We start from the raw sequence: 20,568 nt of genomic DNA on the forward strand, positions 1-20,568 counted from the left end.
TGTGCAGCAACTAAGACCCAACACAGACAAAAAAATATAAATAAATAAAAAAATTATAAAACTCCTTATCTTAAAAAACAAACGAAAAAACCCTACTCAATGTAAAAGTTGTGAGCTAAGTTTTATTCAGGGACCTTAGAGAGGACTATAGCACAGGAGACAGCCTCTCAGTAGCTCTGAGGGGCTGCTCTGAAGAGGTAGGGGAAGAGCCAGGAGATACATGATTTGTGGGGCTGGGAAATACATGTAGTCAAGCATGTATCTTGGTAAAAGATGACTGCTAATCACAAAGAACAGATATCTCAAGTTAGTAATAGTAATGCTTTTCTGCGTATGGGAAGATTCAAGCATTTGGGGTCATTGAAATTTTTCCTTAGATATGCATCGTAGCTATCTAGGAGCCCAAAGCACAGAATGTTTCATGCTGTTCCCCATCCATCCCATCCCATTCTTTTTTAAAAAATTAATTAATTAATTAATTTTGGCTGTGTTGAGTTTTCACTGCTGCATGAGGGCTTTCTCTAGTTGTGGTGCATGGGCTTCTCATTGTGATGGCTTCTCTCGTTGCAGAGCATGGGCTCTAGGTGTGCGGGCTCAGTAGTCATGGCTCGCAGGCTCTAGAGTACAGGCTCAGTAGTTGTGGCCCATGGCCCCACTTGCTCTGTGGCATGTGGGATCGTCCTGGATCAGGGCTTAAACTGTGTCCCCTGCATTGGCAGGTGGATTCTTAACCACTGTGCCACCAGAGAAGTCCCCCCCCACATCCCATTCTGAATTCCCCTCAGAGCGCACAGATGGTGAGCAATCTCAGTGAGTTGCAACTTAACCCTTTTATAAATGGGATGATAAGCCACACTCTTTGTTCTTTTTGTTGAAGTCTTGGTTTGCTGCCATGGGGGGCAAATGACTCCATTTTGGGCCTGTTACTTTTTTTTTTTTTTTAACATGAGGCTGTATTGTAAAATTGAGATTTGCTATGAGAGTAGAATTTAAATGTTCTCACCACACACATGCACACAAAAGATATGTGAGGCAATTGATGTGTTAACTATGTAGATGGAGGGAATCATTCACAATGTATATGTGTATCAAATCACTACAAATATCTTACAATTTCATTTGTCAATTATACCTCAATAAAGCTGAATTTTTGTTAAAAAATTAAAACATCTTTCAAAAATGACCCTTTGGGGACACACAGCAAACTTGGGCTGAAGTCTTCCTCCTCCAACCCAACTGTAAAGATGCCATAATAGCAAGAAAGTTGATAGATTCCAGAACTTAACATAATTACTGTAAGAAAAGCCTGGGGGAGAAAAAATAGTGATTCAGTTCCTGAATGGGGAAAAAAATGACAGTCAATATGTAAGAGTGCCAATACCATGAAAATCGATATTCTGGGTGAGAACTTAATTGTGCTTTTTTTCTTTCCCTCTCACATTGTTTCTTCAAGATGGTTTCCTAAAAATTGATTTGCATATATAATTTTATCAGATAATGCCAAATTCCTTTGCATGCAGTTATACAATTTTGCATTTCCATCAGCAATGTATGAGAGTGTCTGATAATTCATAGCCATGCTAATGGAGTATGTTGTCAAATTTTTGGATTTCTGATAGGTGAGAAAGTTGAGAGTTGAGAAATGGTGTCTCAGTGTTATTTACATTTATTTATTTATTTTTATTTTTGGCTTAGTTAGGCCTTAGTTGCGGCATGCAGGCTACAGAGTGCGTGGGCTCTGTAGTTGTGGGCTTAGTTGCCCCACAGCATGTGGGATCTTAGTTCCCTGACCAGGGATCAAACCCATGTCTCCTGCACTGGAAGGTGGATTCTTAGCTATTGGACAACCAGGGAAGTCCCCCAGTGTTGTTTTAAACTGACTTTCTTATTACGAGTAAGCTCGACTGTCTTTTTGTTTAAAAGACATTTTTCTGTCGTTTTTGTGAACTGCCTATTTGTGAATTTTGTCCATTGTCCTATCATGTTATGGATCTCAGTTTCTTAATGTAAATCAGCCTTTTGTCTGTGGTACAAGCTGCAGTTTTTCATTTGTCTTTTGCTATCTTTGTAGCCCTTTTTGTCATGCAAAAAAAATATTTATAATCTTTAAACACTTAAATGTATCAGTCTTTAGTATCATTTCTTCTGATTTTGGGTACTAGTTAAGAAAAGATTTCCCCTCTCCCAGTTCTAAAGAAATTTATCCCTGTGTCTTCTAGGGCTTGTATGGTTTCATGTTTTTAATTTTAGATCTCAAACTATTTTGCTAATGTTTTCAAGTCTTTCATATTCTTACTGATTTTCTACCTACTTGTATCAAACTATGACTGTGGATTTATCTATTTTTCTTTTCTGGTTTGTTAGTCTTTTATTTCATGTATTTTGAAGCTCTGAATTAGGTGCATATACATTGAAGATTGTTATGTCTTTATGTTGAACTAATCTTTTTATTATTATGAAATGTCCTCTTTACCCCTGGTAATATACTTGTCCTAAAGTTTACTTTGTCTCATATTAATATAGTTCAGCTTTCTTAAGAGTAATATTTTCCAATTTCTTTTAACTTACGAGTTTTAATATTTAAGAATATATTATATTCTTGCATATCTATATATACATTATATATATATGTGTATTATTTAATTGGTTCCTTTTAAACGCCAGTATGATCAACAGAAGAAAGGCATAATGATGTCAAGTAACATCGCTTGACCTCTTCCTATTTGTTCATTTATTAGGCATGTATTATTTTTATCATATCAATAGCAGAATAAAATGTAATTTTGAAAAAGAAAATGAAAGCCAGTATGAAAAATCTCTGCCTTTTCATTTTGGTGTTTAGACCATTTACACTTAGTGTAATTTTCCACATGGTTAGGTTTAAATTTACCATTTTGCTATTTGTTTTCTATTTTTCTGATCTGTTCATTGTCCCCTTTTAAATATTTTCCTGGTTTTTTTGAATTATTTTATTTTATTTAATTTCCACTTCTGGCTTATTAGCTATATATATATATATATATAGTTGTTGTTGTTGTTTATTTATTTATTTTGGCTGCGCTGGGTCTTAGTTGCGGCATGCGGGAGCTTTGTTGTGGCATATGGCATCTTTAGTTGCAGCATGTGGGCTTCTTAGTTGTGGCATGCGAACTCTTTAGCTGTGGCATGCGTACAGGATCTAGTTTCCTGACCAGGGATCAAACCCTGGCCCCCTGCATTGGGAGTGTGGAGTCTTACCCACTGGACCACCAGGGAAGTCCCATTAGCTGTATTTTTGTATTAGTTTTTTAGTGGTTGATCTAGAGTTTACAATTGCATCTTTAACTATTCTATCTTCAAATACTATTATACGACATGATAAAATGTAAAAATCATACAAGTATACTTACATTTCTCCCATCCATTCTTTGTTGCTGTTCTTGTCATACATCTCACTTTTACACGTTATTAACCTCACAATACACTATTATTATTTTTGCTTAAACAGATATCTTTTAAATAAATTATAGTTTATTTATGAGAATCATTAAATTTACCATATTTATTATTTCTGGGATCTTTATTCCTTTGTATAAATCCAACTTTCTATCTTGTATCATTTCCCTTCAGCTTGGAGAACTTCAACATTTCTTTTACTGTAGTACAATATGTTACAGACCACCTCTCTCAGATTTGTCTGAAAATATCTTTATCTTACCTTGATTTTTGATGAATATTTTTGTTACATGAAAAATCAGGTTTTTTTTTCTTTCAGAGTATTAAAAATGTTCTATCTTCTGACTTGCCTAGGTTTTAATGAGAAAGCTGTTGTCATTTTAATTTTGTTTCTCAGTACATAATGTGTATTTTAGTTCCTCTTATTGCTTTTCATTTTTCTCTTTATCAGCGCTTTTCAGCAATGTGATTATAATGTGCTTTGATGTGCTTTTCTTTTTACACTTACCCTGTTTGGGGTTAGTTGAGATTCTTGGATCTAGGGTGGTAGTTAAAAACAGTATAAAACAGTGTTATATCTGAATTCCATATGGTCAAGAAGCTAGAGAAAAGACTGAACACGCTAAGTAGAGACATGGAAGGTATTAAAAAATCACAAATAGAACTCCTAGAAATGAAAACCATATTGTCTTAGATGAAAACCACACTGAAGTGACAGCATACTAGATATTGCAGAAGAATGTTCAGTGAATTTGAAGATAAAGCGCTAGAAACCATCCCAAATGAAACACAGAGAGAAAATTTACCACAGATTACCTTAGATTTCTGAGAAGAAAAAGGTGAACTTATTGAAATGAGATGAGCTCCAATGTGCTGGAAGATGTGAGAGAGGTAGGGAAGATTCTAAAAGGCAAATAGGATAGAGGTTTAGGAAAAAAGATAGATAAAAAGATTGCAAAGAGCACACAAGACTATGCTGAGTTTGTATAACATAGTTTCTGTTAAGGATCCATTTCCCCATTAGCCACACTAGAAACACCAGAATAATTGTTGCCATTTCTCCTTTCTCTATTCTCTAAGCCACGCTAAATTAGTCCGATGAATTACTTTCCTGGTTTCTCTAGTATTCATTCTTTTCACTGACACCCTAGTTCTGGCTCTTTTTCTGTTCGTCTGGACGTCAATATGGTCTTCTAATTAATCTGCCATCCATTCTAAACTGTGTTGCCAAATTCTTTTTCCTAAGGCACCACTTTGATCATGTCACTTTTTTTTGCTATAAAATCTTCAAAGGCTCCGCTGCCCTCTGAATAAAAATTTGGACTGTGTTTCACCTGCAATTCAAAGTCTTACCTACTTCTCCAGCTTTTTGTCTTATGATATAGCTGTACTAAATTATCTGTTATTTCCAACAAACTTTCATTTTACTGCCTCTTACTTAATCATTAATGAAAACACTTACTGAGTACCTACAATGTGGCATTAGTCTAAATGACAGGGATAGTCACTTTCCTTCAACCTAGGTTCATGGAAATCTGATCACCTTCATACAAATCCATATAATGAAGTTTCTGAACTTTCAAAGTTGAAGATCAGACCTCAGATAGAGGTAAAATCACTATGGTACAGTCACTTAGGAAGTTTTACCTGAAATAACCAACTGCCATCTATGTTCAGAACATTATGGAATGAATTATTTGCATGAGGTTCAGAGAGAACACAGAAAACAGACCACAGAAAAATGCGTAAGAATCAGATTGAAATGAGTGAAAAAGGTCTAATTTGTCCTGCACAGAACAATTTCCCTCTGCTTGGGAAAGGATAAGTGATCTGTACCACAAGAATGGAAAGTTAAAATTTCCCTGTGCTTTGGTTGAATGCTTTTGTACGTAGAACATGCATTTCATTCCTTTGACAAATATTTTTAAGTATCTACTAACAGGCCCTGTGCTTGGTGTATAGGTCAATTTGAGATGGAGCTCCTGAAAAGGCCCAGAGTCAGAGAAATGAACATTTAGTAGTATTGTTTATGGTATTTATGTTTCTCCATGAATAAAATCAATGCCTTTTTGGCAGCAAAGTGAATTATTAAGGTGGGTAAGAGTCTAAGTAGTGAGTACAAGTGAATTATCGGCCAAGAATCTACCATAGGAATACTGAGTAAGCATGACAATGTGTATTTCTAATGGGAAAAGTCACCTCAGATTTTAGGCTTCTATTAAAGATGGCCCAGACTCACATGTGAGAAAAGGAATGTGGACTTGTTTAGGTATTTAAGCATTTTCAAGGGTCCCTTCTAACTCTTAATATTATAAAGCTTATTGTCAAAACCAAATTTTTTATATTTTCCGCTCTTAAAAGGCTACTTTTCCCAGACATTCTATGTCAGGTTTGTCAAAATACAGAGACAGATTTACCATGAAATTAATGAAAGAAACTTACGCTTTTGGGATCCTCACTTGCGCTGGCCCCTTTTAAATAAATGAATAAGTATTCACTTTTGTACCTAATTTTGACATGTAATTCCATATTGTTCTTTGTAAAAAGAGCCCAAGAATTGTATAAGCTTTAGGTCACAATACACCTAGAAATGCCTCTGGTAGAAACCTTATAATTACTGAAGTATTCTTGTTCACCTCATTTTATTTAATTCTAAGAATTACTATTTCATCCTTCAAAACTCTATTGGACTTTCTCTTGTCAATTTCTGCTGATACTATTTAGTTCAGGGCTTCCTCACTTGAAAACTGCATCATGATGATAGCCTGATAGTTGGTTTTCCTGACTGCAATCTCCCTTCCAAACAAATCTATTCTATGTAAAGATGGCAGACTAATTTTCTTAAAAAGAAACACTGCTTATTTTGCAAAATCCCCATCCAAACTCAAGATATTCTGGTGTCTTTCCACTATCACTGATCTTCTACACTTGGGATGCTTAAATGCCCAGGCAAAAGTGACAGTCAATAAGAGGATACTTGAAGCCACAAGAGAAATGTGACACATTTTTCTAGAGTATCATTTTTTTCTTGATAGCAAGTAATTTAAAAGATTATTTCCCCCCTTTTCTTTACTTGCATCAAAGAGATATCGAATTGAATATAAAAAGATAAAATATTTTTGAGCTCAGTTGCAGAAAATTAGATTCACTATTATTCTTGGCTCATGACACATTCTCACCACTGGTTCATTCAAGGCTCTCAAGCATTCATTCATTCTTTCATTCAAAATAATACAACAGGGGAATTCCCTGGCGTTCCAGTGGTTAGGACTCTGAGCTTTCACTGTTGAGGGCCCATGTTCAATCCCTGGTTGGGGAACTAAGATCCCAGAAGCCGCACAGCCAATAAATAAACAAACAAACAAATATCCACGAAGTCACCACCAACATGAAAACTAGGACATGAATTTACATTGACATTCACCTCTTTGACCCTCCATTGCATCACCCAGCCTCTTCCCACTCAAGGTAACACTATCTAAATCATCATTCTCTTGCTTTTCTTTTTAATATCACAGGTGTGTATATATATATATATATATGTTCCTAAACAGTTTTGGGGGGGCAGCTTAGAAGTTATTAACTTTATAAGAAGTCTATCACATGCTGTATGTAATTCTTAGACTTACTCTTTTCACTCAATATTATATTGCTAGGATTAATGCACATTATGGCATATAACTGCAATAAATTCATTTGGAGTGCTGTATAAATATATTCTAATTTATTTATCTATTCTTCTACTCGTAGATAGGCATTTGGGTTGTCTTCAGATTTTGATATTAAAGAGAATGCTCATATGAACAATCTTGTGTATGTCCTGGTACTTGTTCAAGTTTCTTTTGGGTATATACCTGGAGCAAAATGGTAGGTCAAGGGGTTTCCAAATGTTTATCTTTACAGGGTAATGACAAACTTTCAAAGGAGGTTGTACCAATTTATACTCCCACTAGAAATGACTAAAAGATTCTGCTGATCCACATCCTCTAGATATGGTCCAACTTAAAAAAGTTTTTTTAAGTTATGGTAACATATGCACAATATCAAGCCTACCATTTTAACTACGTCTAAGGGTACAGTTCAGTGATATTAAGTACATTCATATTGTTGTGCAATAATCACCCACCACATCCATCTCCTGAACTTTTTCATCTTCCCAAACTGAAACTCTGTGCCCATTAAACAAAAACTCTCCTCTCCCCAGTCCTTAGCATCCACCATTCTACTTTCTGTGTCTATGGATTTCACTACTCTGAGTACCTCGTAGTGGAATCATACAGTATTCATACTTTTGTGACTGGCTTATTTCACTTAGTGTAATGTCTTCAAGGCTCATCTACGTTGCAGAATGTGTTAGAATTTCCTTCTTTTAAGACTGAATTATATATATATATATATATATACGTGTGTATATATATATATATATATCTGGACACATTTTGGTTATCCATTCATCCATCTATGAACACTTGGATTGCTAAGTATAAGGGAAGAAGGGAAAATTGGAGTTTGAGTGAAAGAACTGGATAGGTTCAGTCTGGGATATCCAAACGGAAATGCCCAGTTGGCAGTTAAGTTACTAGGTCTGAGAATCAGAAAAGAAACCGAGCTACAGATATTATTTCATGAATTATCAGTGGGTAAATGGTAACTGAAGCTACTGAAGAAAGCAAGATGACAGAGAAAGTGAATGGAATGAGAAAAAACTAGTTCAAGGATTATGTGCTAAATGGTTTAATAAGAACCAGTAACAATAACAGTTAACACTTATTGTGACCTTTCTATGAGCCGGGTACCATTCTAAATATTTTGCTCAAATAATTAAAAAAAAACAACTTTGGACTTATTATTATGCCATTTTACATTTAAGGAAACCAAGGCACAGTGCAGTGAAATAATTTGCCTGAAATTGCACATTAAATTGAGTGGTGAAGCCAAGATTTAAAGACAGGTAGCCTGAATCCAGAATTTTGTTCTCAACCCTATACAAACCTCACAGTAATTCTGGAAGGTAGGTATTTTTACCTCTACTTCATAGATTAAAAAAAAAAAATGAGGCTCAGAGAAATTAACTTGCTAGAGTAATACAGCTTGCATGAAGTAGGATTACGATTCAAACGTAAAGACCATATCCTTTAATACGTCAGTTATGAGAAGAGATTTAATTTCTCTCATAATCTTTTACAATGCCTCACCTAGTACTAAATATTTGTTTAAAAAATGGTATTATTATCCTTAATTATTACTACTAATAATGTAAGAACATTGAAGTTTAGCTCCAATTTACCTTTCACAGGAAGTTACTTGAGGTTGTACCACAACATAAAAAAAGTATAAACTAAGGTGGAAGATGTGGGTCCAGGAAATAGTGACTCGTACCCTAGAGAATAGTGAAAGGAAGTCCCAGTACAAAAGCCTTATAGTAGTCATAGAAATTGGAGCAGGACAGTGAATTTTTGGACAGTGGTCTTCATGGAGAAAACTTTGAAATCTAAAAATTAATACAATGAGACTTTAGAGATATGATAAAGGAATCTGGTAGCATGTAGTAAAGATGTCACTGATTGCCTCTAGCACTGTTCTTGAACAAAGGGCATTAGGGTCATGATATTGTTGCCCTAGAGAAGATAATGTTATCCTGGCAGACAGTTCTGTAGTAAATATTCACATAGGAATAATTGGAATGCTTTTTATTACTGTATTTCACTGATTGTAAGACTTTTCCCCCCATATTTTAAACCTCTGGATGGGATGCATCTTACAATCAATGGTGTGTCATGGTTTAATTATTTTCTTTCTTAATAGTACATAAAATAATAGTGCATCTTCTAATCAATAGCATGTTGGATTTGATCAACTATGTGTGCCACAAACAGTTTTATATGCTTTATAATATTACTCTTTCTAATTTAATCTTCCTAACAGTTTCATGTAGCTGATGCTATTACTATTTTATAGACAAGGAAACTGAGGCTCAAAGATGTTAAACAAGGCTTCCCTGGTGGCACAGTGGTTGAGAATCTACCTGCCAATGCAGGGGACACGAGTTCGAGCCCTGGTCTGGGAATATCCCACATGCCGCAGAGCAACTAGGCCCGTGAGCCACAACTACTGAGCCTGTGCGTCAGGAGCCTGTGCTCCCCAACAGGAGAGGCCGCGACAGTGAGAGGCCCGCACATCGCGATGAAGAGTAGCCCCCGCTCGCCGCAACTAGGGAAAGCCCTCGCACAGAAACGAAGACCCAACACACCCCAAAATAAATAAATAAATAAATAAATTTATTTATTAAAAAGAAAAAGATGTTAAACAATATGCTCAAGGACTGCTGTCAACTAAGTGGCAAAGCCAGAATTGAAAACCAGGTCTGGGGAATTCCCTGGCGGTCCAGTGGTTAGGACTCAGTGTTCTCACTGTCGGGGCCCTGGGCTCAATCCAGAAACCTCGTGGTATGGCCAAAAAGAAAAAAAACAGAAAAAGAAACCCAAGCCTTACTTCAAAGGTCATGCTCTGTTGCACCTCAACATTTACCATGGGTGATACAAAGCTGAATAAAAACCATCGAAGTTGAATAGTTCAGGTGGGATGAAGTTTTTCCAACTCCTCCAGAAAGAACCAATCTTGCCCTCATCTGTGCTCCCATAACATTTTATGAGTACCTCTGTGGATGTTAAATGTCACCTGCCATATCAGCAAACATAAGATATTGTGGCCATCAAGCCATCAGCCACTACATCAGCCCTGAGGCAACTCAGGATAGAGAAAAACAAACAGGCTGCTGGTCACCAAGCTGTCAGCCACTGCAGCTGTCCCCAATGGTGCAACCTGAGGGGATTCAGGATGGAGTAAAAAACAGGATACTGGCCCTAGACAGTTAAGGTGCATATCAAAGGAAGGATTTCAATAAGCCCAAACTCTTGCATCTTCCCATACACAGCTAAATTCATTAACTTGAGATGTCTGGTTTTTCTTCAATTAGCAGTAATCTTTTGATTGCCAACTACCTGGTTTTTGTTGCAAAAACTCCTATATATCCTTGCTCCTCCCTTACCTCTTTGGAGCAGTGTCTCAGAGCTGAAAGGCTGCCTCCCGGGCTTAAGGCCTCAGAAAGTCCGCACGGAATAAAATATAACTCCCAACTTTCAGGTTGTGCAATTTTTTTCAGTTGACACCTCTAGTATATGTTGTTATAATGTATAACTTACAGGGAAGTCAGTAGTAGTATCTTAATCACTCTTTCCAACCTTAACAGTGCCTACCACTGAGCCTGACACATGAAGAGAAGCTCAATATCTGTTAAAAGGAAACAGGGTCTCTGCCACTAAGTGTAAAGAGGAGACAAGAAATGCACATATAACTAATAAAGGCCAAATATAGTGTTATAGGAAAATTATAAATAAAATGCATTGGGAGTTTACGAGAAAAGAAAAAAAACGACAGAGAGTACAGGTCAAGGGGAAACAGTTCAGCCAGCTTCCAGATTTTCCTACACACTCACACAGACACAGTCTGGAAAAGCTGAAAAGGCTGAAACCAAGCTAATGAGACAATTTCTCTACCCATTTTAAAATTTAATGAGTTACCAGCATTTATAGACTGAACTTGTAAAATTTCATATAAAATCAGGGTTTTTGGATTTTCTTGAAAAATGGGAAGGTATTGGAAACTGGGTGCTCATTCTCCAAGGGAAATTGGTTGGATGTGGCAATTGTTCCCTTCAGATAAAGTCAGTGCTCCCTTGCTCATCGTAGTACCTCCCACCATTTTCTTACGCCCACCCAGTGTAAAATACTTTATACCTGACCATGATGGGTATTTGGGTTTAGGACCCCTTCTCAAGACAAACCGCTCACTGCTTCATTACACACCGGGTATTTTCAAGCACCGTGTCTCTGCCTGGAAAGACTTTGCTTTCTACAAAAGCACTCAGACTTCTCTAAGCGACTGCTTCAATTCCTTCTACTAGCTTTCTCTGACCATCCCCTCAACCGGGTCACCGCAGCATTCTGGTCATACCTCTATTAAAACCCCAATCACACCGTACGTACAAGTTTTTCTCTTTTACTAGGATGTGAGTGCCTGGAAGCCAGCGGCCCACGATTCATTGACGTTCCGCCCCAAATCCGTGGCCCGGCATCTAAACACAGGCATTCGGTACGTGAAGTCAAACTCCCCACTTTACGCAAACCCAGGCTAAACTACCTACTCGACCTTAGATGTGGGACTGAGACAGAAACGCAGACGAGTCAAAACAAGTGGACTCTGGGCGAGAAGAAAGCACACTCCAGCACCACCGTGAGCAAACGCTGCCGGACGAGGTTCCGCCTCCGTAACTCCGTTTCAGCGGCTCCAGTTCCAACTCTCGCGAGATTCGGCCTGAGCGCCAGCCCATAAGCCCCAGAGACACGCAGCTCGGTTTCCGCGGGATTCTCGCGGTAGCGCGAACCGCCAGGAGGAGCACTTTCGGCGCTGCGCCCAGGAAGCGGAAGTGAGGCTTCCAGGCTGAGAGTGTCGGTGTGTTACTCGGCTGTCCTGAAATCTAGGAAAGTCGTTTTCGTTTCACTTTCCGTGGCTTTCGAGCGCTTCCCCCCTGGCGGGTGGGAGTGCAGAGACTGAAGCGCAAGATGAGCACCATGTTCGCAGACACGCTGCTCATCGTGTTTATCTCCGTGTGTACGGCTCTGCTCGCCGAGGGTGAGAGCGGCTGCTTCTCTGACGTTTGATCAGTCCCCGAGGGAAGGATCCTAGGCCCTGGGTCCCTCGAGCCTAGGGAGAGGTCGCGAGCCTTGGCGGGGGTGGGAGTGGGTTTCATCTCCATTCCAGGGAATCTTACCTCCAGGAGCGGGAGGGGTAGTGTGGAATCGATTGCCGAGGTTTCTTCGGTCTAGGGGAGGTTTCACTTGCGTGTTTGTGAAGACACCTTCGTATCGTGTCACAGTTTTGGTTGAAAATTCAGTTGTCTTAACGTTTGAAAAAAGTTAACTGTTGGTGAATACAAAGCAAAAAATTGAAATCCATTCTTATCCAACGGTAACCACTAATAAAGGCTGTTGTGACCGTTCCAAACATTTCACTATTAGCATGCTGCTTTTAATGTTTCAGGTATAACCTGGGTCCTGGTTTACAGGACAGACAAGTACAAGAGACTGAAGGCAGAAGTGGAAAAACAGAGTAAAAAATGTGAGTATGGGGCTTCCCTGGTGGCGCAGTGGTTGAGAGTCCGCCTGCCGATGCAGGGGACACGGGTTCGTGCCCCGGTCTGGGAAGATCCCACATGCCGCGGAGCGGCTGGGCCCGTGAGCCATGGCCGCTGGGCCTGCACGTCCGGAGCCTGTGCTCCGCTACGGGAGAGGCCACAACAGTGAGAGACACGCGTACCGCAAAGAAAAAAAAAAAAAATGTGAGTATGGCAACATCCTTTAAAAACAGTTTCAATACATCAGGCTCACTGAGTGCATGTTCACAGTACATATTTTAGGAGCATCAACTGATGTAAAAACTTCATAGGAATACAAAGGTGAATCTGACTAGAATTGAAGTCTGTTTAGAAATATAAGATTTTCTATTTTTTAAAGAAAAGTTTTTTTAATAAATTTATTTATTTATTTATTTTTGGCTGCATTGGGTCTTCGTTGCTGCGTGCAGGCTTTCTCTAGTTGTGGTGAGCGGGGACTACTCTTCGTTGCGGTGTGTAGGCTTCTCATTGTGGTGGCTTCTTGTTGTGGAGCACGGGCTCTAGACACACAGGCTTCAGTAGCTGTGGCACGCAGGCTCAGTAGTTGTGGCTTGCGGGCTCTAGAGCACAGGCTCAGTAGTTGTGGCACACGGGCTTAGTTGCTCTGCGGCATGTGGGATCTTCCCGGACCAGGGCTTGAACCCATGTCCCCTGCATTGGCAGGTGGAGTTTTAACCACTGTGCCACCAGGGAAGTCCCCAAATATAAGACTTTTATGCAGAATACGTCATACAAACCTCAGTGGAGTAACTGACAAGAGAGGTACTTATTATGTGCTGTGGTGGTTCTAAAGAAGAGACCCCATTCAGTTGTGAGGGGCCATGGAAGCCTTTGTGATGCAGATAGCCTTGCAGTCCTTCATGCGTAGTTAGAATTTGGACAGAGGATGAGATGAGGAAGGAGTTCCAGACAAAGGATATAGCATATGTGCAAAAAGGGAAATTTTAACTAGTAAGGTGTGTTTGGAGAACAGCAGGTCATAATGATTGGTGTCAATGTAAGTGGTGTCTTCAGGGATAAGCCAACTTTCATTTGGGTCTGATGGTTGAAGGAGTATTTGAGGAAAAGTTTAAGAACAAGTTGAGTTTGTTGTTTTTGAAATAAAACAAGAATTCCACAGGATACAGCTGAGGGGGCTGCTATAGGTATAATGTGAATGGTTCCTTACAAGCTTGATTTGGTTTTCAGTCTCCTTTTCTGCCTTATAAAGATTAACTCTAACTTTCACATCTTAAAATTCTTGTGACTTTCTGTATTCTATGACTTTTCTGTATGTCTTCATAAGAGTTTGAAGTTTTCTTTTTTACAACATCCCATTTCTAATATCCACATAGTAACAATTTGTGGTCAGTTGTGTAAAATTATTCTCCTTTTCTAGAAAAGGAGATTGAGACTCAGAAAGGTTAAATGATGTATTAATGTCTCAGAGCAAACAAAGAATTAGAAACCAAATTCAGGCCTTTTAAATTACGGTTTACTGTTCCTTCATTTATTCAGTGTTGTTAATGCACCTCAACATATTTAAAACCAAACTCATTATCTTTACCTTCACACATGTGATCCTTTTCCAGTATTTCCCTTTTCGGTGAATGGTACTTCCTTGCTTCCAATGGTGCAAGCCAGAAACCTTACTATACTTTCTTCATTTGGCTTTCAGGACACCACACTCTCTTGGGTTTGCACTTACCTTGTCAATTGGTCGTTCTTTTGCAGTTTCCTTTTTGGTTCCTCTTCTTGACTTCCTGTTGTTGGGTGTGACTCAAAATTTATTTATTTTCCTCTATACTCCCTTAATGAACTCATTTATGTGCTCGATTTGCCAGTGACCCCCAAATTTATATCCTTTGCCCTCTCTACTAATGCAAGATTCAAATATCCAACTATCAACTTGTTAATTCCATTGGAATGTCTAATGTATATCTCAAACCCAACCTGTCCAAATTGAACACTGTTCCTCACTTCCAAGCCTGCTACATTAGTAGCCATCACAGTGTCTTGGTCAGTGGTAATCCTGTCCTTGTGTAGGACATAAGGACATAATCCTTGTGTAGTTATCTTTGACTCTTCTCTCACAGCCCACATCCAGTACTGTTGGGCTGCCTTCAAATATATCCAGAATCTGCCCACTTTACATCACCTCCACTGCTAACTACCATAGTCCAAACCACCATCATCCTTTGCATGAATTATTGTGATAGCCTCCAGCAAGTGGTCTTGTTTCCCTGTAATCTGTTCCCAAGATAGCAGCCAGAATAATCTTTTTAAAAGTATATCGGGGCTCCCCTGGTGGCGCAGTGGTTGAGAGTCCGCCTGCTGATGCAGGGGACACGGGTTCGTGCCCCGGTCTGGGAAGATCCCACGTGCCACAGAGCAGCTGGGCCCGTGAGCCATGGCCGCTGAGCCTGCGCGTCCAGAGCCTGTGCTCCACAACGGGAGAGGCCACAACAGTGAGAGGCCTGCATACTGCAAAAAAAAAAAAAAAAAAAAAAAAGTATATCAGATCATGTCCCTTCTCTGCTCATAACTCTGTGATGGTGTCCCATTTTGATTCGGAGGAAAAGCTAATAAAGTTTTTACAGTGGCCTACAGAGGTCCCCTGTTACGGCTCTGATCTTCTTTCCCTCTCATTCACTCTGCTCCACCCTCACTGACCTGTTTGCTGTTCCTTATTACACATCAGCCTCGCTCCTGTGCTGGGACCTATCTAATGGCTGTTCCCTCTACCTAGAATGTTCTTCTCTGTGATATCTGTTTACCTAACCCTTGTATCTTCTTCAAATCTTTGTTCACAGCTCACCTCAGTGAGTCTTAACTTGACCACCCTATTTAAAACTGCAGTCAGCCTACCTCCTGTACCACTGCCGCTCCTCATCTTCCTTATCCTGCTGTTTTGTTTTGTTTTCATTCATCTGCTACAATGAACGCTTCACTAGGGCAGGGTTCTTTTTTTTTTTTTTATCATTGTTGTTTACTGATGTATCCCATGCACCTAGAAAAGTGGCTGGCACATGGGAAATGTCTAATAAATATTTGTTGATTCAAATACTTCCTTCTTTCACCCTGTATGTGCAGTCCACTCTCAACTCCTGATCCTGTTGTCCTCCTGAAGAGTTTTCAGTCTTTCCACATCTCTTCATTTCCACCACCATCACTTAGCCTAAACTTCTATCACATTTCATTTGATTTACTGTGATAGACTCCTCATTGCTCCACCTGCAGCCACTCAAATTTATTCTGTTCAGTAACACCTGGAGTAGTTTTTCAAAACAAATCTGATTGTGTTATTTGCCCTTCTTAAAACACTCAATTTCTTCCCATTGCTTTGAGGACAAAGGTGTGTCCTACAAGGTCTAGCGTGGTCGGGTACCTCCCTCTCTGACCACATCTGCGTCATGTTTTTCCCTCCTTTCTATTCTCTAGCCATCCTTTGAACTAATCTTGCTTTTTCCTACTATGGAGCTGGGCTTTTGTATCTACTTTTTCCTCTGTCTGGAATAATTTTCCCTTCTCATTTGTCTAATAAACTCCTAGTCATTCTTCAGATCTCAAAGCCTTATTTAGTCTCACCAGCAGGATCAAATCTTCGGATCATGGACCTTAATTTATCCAGATACTTCTCCTTAGAGAACTTATCATAATTACAATTTTTTCTATGTATGATTATTATTATTCAAATAATGTCCTCTCCCCAACTGAACTGTAATTTCTATGAGGGCAAAGGCCCTTGTGTCTCTAGCACTTAACACAGGTCCTGGCACAGATTCACTACTTGATAAAAGCATGTTGAATAGCTTAAAGAATAAATGATCTCTATAACATAACATCACATGTATTCTTTGTGAGGAATTGTTCTGCTATGATCATAAACTAGTTAGCCAGCATGCAGAGGCATCCAAAGACAAATTTCTTCATATCACATGTATCATGGAGTAGTCTTATGAAATACAAAACACCTTTAGTTTCGAATTTGTTTTGATTAATATTCTCATACCTTAAATAATTATATGAATTTGCTCTGTAGATTTTGGGCTTCCTTAGTATCCACAACTAATTGCCTTGTTTCTAGTTATCTGTATTATAGAAGTTAAGTCTCCTTCACCTGACACCTAAATTCAAAGCAATAGTTGCCAGGCAAAGCTTCCATGGTTGTATTTTTTAATATAATTGACTAATGTGCTTGCTTTGAAGATAAGTATGAGGTAGGTTGGTGATGATTGGAATGTCTCATGGCATTTCTTATGGTCTTAAGTCCTCTATTTCAGGTAATCTATCAAAACTCAGTGAACATGCACAGACATAGAAAACAGATTTATGATTATCAAAAGGGAAGGGTCGGGGGAGGGATAAATTAGGAGTTTGGGATTAGAAGATACAAACTACTATACATAAAATACATAAACAGCGTGGTACTACTGTATAGCACAGGGAACTATATTCAGTAGCTTGTAGTAAACTATAATGGAGAAGAATCTGCAAACGAACTTATGTATATATGTATAACTGAATCACTTTGCTGTACACCAGAAATTCACACAACATTGTAAATCAACTATACTTCAATTAAAAAAAAAACACAAGAACTCAGTGAGCATGTATTATTTTCATTTATATGATCAGTTGACATGTATGATTGCTTGCTCGCTGTAGAGGTCACCATGATGAGTGCAGTACGCAATGAACGGGCATAGATACTGTCTTCTAGATATTTGTAATCAAATGGATAACTATTATTTAGCATGGGATATTTAATAGGAAGAAATAAGGTAAATTCCCTCTTTGAACAAACGTCTTAATTGCAAACATAATCCCTTCTGACATTCTGTGTTCAAAATTTCGTATGGATCCAGGCAAGAAAAGTTTGTAGGGACCAAATTTATAGATGGCCCATGGGAATTCCCTGGTGGTCCAGTGGTTAGGACTCCACGCTTCCACTGCAGGGGGCACGGGTTCAATCCCTGGTTGGGGAGCTAAGATCCCGCAAGCTGTGCAGTGTGACCAAAGAAAAAAAGAAAAAAAAAAGAGAGAGATGGCCCAGGCATAGAACTTGTACATAACTATGATTAACATGTTAAAGGATCTAGTGGAAAATGTAGACAATATGCATGAACAGATGGGGATTTTCAGAAGACGGAAACTATAAAAAAGTGTCACATGGAAATGACAGAAATAAAAACATATCAGACATAAAGGATCCTTTGAGGAAATTATCCGATATGCAAGGCCTTAAAAAATTTTATCTCAGCCAACTATTGGAAAATACACTACACCAAGACAAATGAGTAAACCAAAAAACAAAGGAAGATATGAACTCCAGGAAACAAGAGCTCCAACACAGGACTCAGGTGAAGGGAATCGCCCGGACGATGATGAAGGCAGATTTAGATCTGACATTCTTAGGAATGTCAGCTGTGCACCAGGCTGAGCTTGTAAGAGGGTGCTAGGAGAAACTTCTTCAGGAAAATTTATAATGCCTAATGATCTGACTTTGTACAGGAAAGATTTAGACAGCTAACTAAGAATTTGGGGCTGAATTAGTGATAAGTACGGAGACAACCAAACAAATTTTAAAATGCCATAAATCTAGGAAAAACTTGCAGGAAGTTAAATAGTTTGCTACATAAATTACCTGTGAACAGTATTTTCATGATCATAATTTTGTAAATGTTGAACTCACATTTAACCAAAATTACAACTATAACAATGGATTTTATGATGTAACTAGCTTATTTCAAGATATAGGGGTTAAAAGAAAAAAAAAAACTTTATGGGAGTTCCTTGGTGGTCTAGTGGTTAGGATTCGGTGCTTTCACTGCCATGGCCTGGGTTCAGTCCCTGGTCGGGTAACTGAGATCCCACAAGCCACCGGTGCTACCAAAAAAAAAGGATATAGGGGTAAATATCAAAATAATCAGCTAAAAGAGGTAAAAGTGGTTCCTCTTTGAAATGAAGGAAATAGGGAGTGGGGGTAAGCATAAGACCATCGCTTATCTTTAAAACTGACTCTTTAAAATAAATGAGTGTTTTACTTCGGTTATTTATTTTTTTTTAACTATTTTGTATTGGAGTATAGTTGATTAACAACATTATGTTACTTTCAGGTGTACAGCAAAGTGTTTCAGTTATACATATACACGTATCTTTTCTTTAAAATGTTTTCCAGTGACAACTCTCATTGGATGATCACCAACTTGTAGACTATTAAAATAGTTACTACCTGATATTTTAAACTTATATAAAAATCTAATCTATTCACAACTTCAGGCAAACAAAAATTCTTTATGAGTATAAATAAGTAGGCAGCCACAGTTGAAAAAGTAGAAATTTTCTGTCTATTGAAACAATTTTGAATCAATCAGTACATTTTGGACTTTGATAGCTAATAATGAATTTAAGGTGACTAAAGTGTATTTTCACACATTTCAGTGAACAAACCAATCAATAGTAATAAACCAAACTGAAAGGAAGCCTTGCTATTTCATCTACTCTTTGTTCTGTAATAAAGCGATGGGAAGCACAGGCTCAAAATGTAAAAGAATAAAATGAAATGAAAAAATTAAAATAATTAAAACCTCAAAAAAATTTGTAGGGTTTTTGAGGAATACAAAGAAATATAAATATATTTGAATCAGAATTAGGTGTAGATTTCGTATCTTGAGCAGATCTGATCAGAGGCATTATTTGGAGAATACTGGTGTTACCTACAAAACTGTCCTATTGTGGTGGGGCCTCTGACAAAAGATGCTTTCATAAAGGTACCAAGCTGTTTGATTTAGGTGGTCACTAGACTTATGAGTGTGCTCTAAATGTCAGTAAGTCTTTTTTCGTTGTGTCACTTTAATAATGTAGACCAATGAAAGAACACTTCAGTAAATGAGAAAGATTTAAAGTACACATGTAATTGGATTCTTGTAACAAAATTATTTATTTGAGAACATTTATTAAGTACAAATTATTGTAAAGTATGAAGTATTTCTTTAGCTTACAGTGCAACAGGATAAAGCTTTTAGAGTAATTTATAAACTGTTTGACAACTCTAATTCAGAACGCAGCAATACCAGGTCATGGGCAAAAAATGTGTTTCATAGTAGACGTCTTTTATTTTTGTCAACTCTGATATCTCCATTTCTTTTCTTTCTTTTTCTTTTTTAGAGGAGGATCTCCCTTTATTTTTTTAAATTAATTAATTATTTTTGGCTGCCTTGGGTCTTCATTGCTGTGTGCGGGCTTTCTCTAGTTGCTGCGAGCAGGGGCTACTCTTAGTTGCAGTGCGCGTGTTTCTCATTGCGGTGGCTTCTCTTCTTGCAGAGCACGGGCTCTAGGCATGCGGGCTTCAGTAGTTGTGGCACGTGGGCTCAGTAGTTGTGGCTCGCGGGCTCTAGAGCGCAGTCTCGGTGGTTGTGGCGCACGGGCTTAGTTGCCCTGCGGCATGTGGGATCTTCCCGGACCAGGGCTCGAACCCATGTCCCCTGCATTGGCAGGCGGATTCTTAACCACTGCGCCACCAGGGAAGTCCAGTATCTCCATTTCTTGTTATGGGGTGAGGTCCTGGTGAATAAATATCAGCAAAAAGAGTTTCTTCGCAACTTCATGAGGTTAAAAAACCATTAGGTTAATTTATATTATCCCTAGAAAAGATTTATCTAGTCTTAATCCAGTGTGCTAGAAGATCAGGTTAATGTTCATTGTATTATCTTATGTTTCTATTCTCTAGCCTTCTGACTTTTTTTTTTCCTCCTTGTTTTTTATTCAGTCATGGTTAAATGCCAAGTAGCTGTGTTATAGTCCTTCTGAGGTGGGAAAGATATTTTCTGTTTCTTTGGTTAATAATAATGATAAAGAATAAAGCATCAATGTTTCTGTCCATTTTGTCTTTTAAAATGTTATTTCTGTTACATCTTGTA

The 20,568-nt window shown here is 38.4% G+C and overlaps 1 protein-coding gene across 1 annotated transcript in view; it reads left to right on the forward strand.

Moving 5' to 3' along the window:
- Nucleotides 1-11,925: 11,925 nt before the first annotated feature.
- TMCO1 (transmembrane and coiled-coil domains 1) overlaps nucleotides 11,926-20,568 on the forward strand; it is a 46,855-nt gene continuing 38,212 nt past the window's right edge. Inside the window, exons 1-2 of the mRNA XM_082834508.1 lie at nucleotides 11,926-12,126; nucleotides 12,535-12,612. Of these exons, the coding sequence (XP_082690634.1) occupies nucleotides 12,057-12,126; nucleotides 12,535-12,612 (148 nt within the window). The 5' untranslated portion in view covers nucleotides 11,926-12,056. The remainder of the gene's footprint in view (nucleotides 12,127-12,534; nucleotides 12,613-20,568) is intronic.

The sequence above is a fragment of the Leucopleurus acutus genome (genome assembly GCF_964270905.1).
Source record: "Leucopleurus acutus genome assembly, chromosome: 2".
Lineage (NCBI taxonomy): Eukaryota > Metazoa > Chordata > Mammalia > Artiodactyla > Delphinidae > Leucopleurus > Leucopleurus acutus.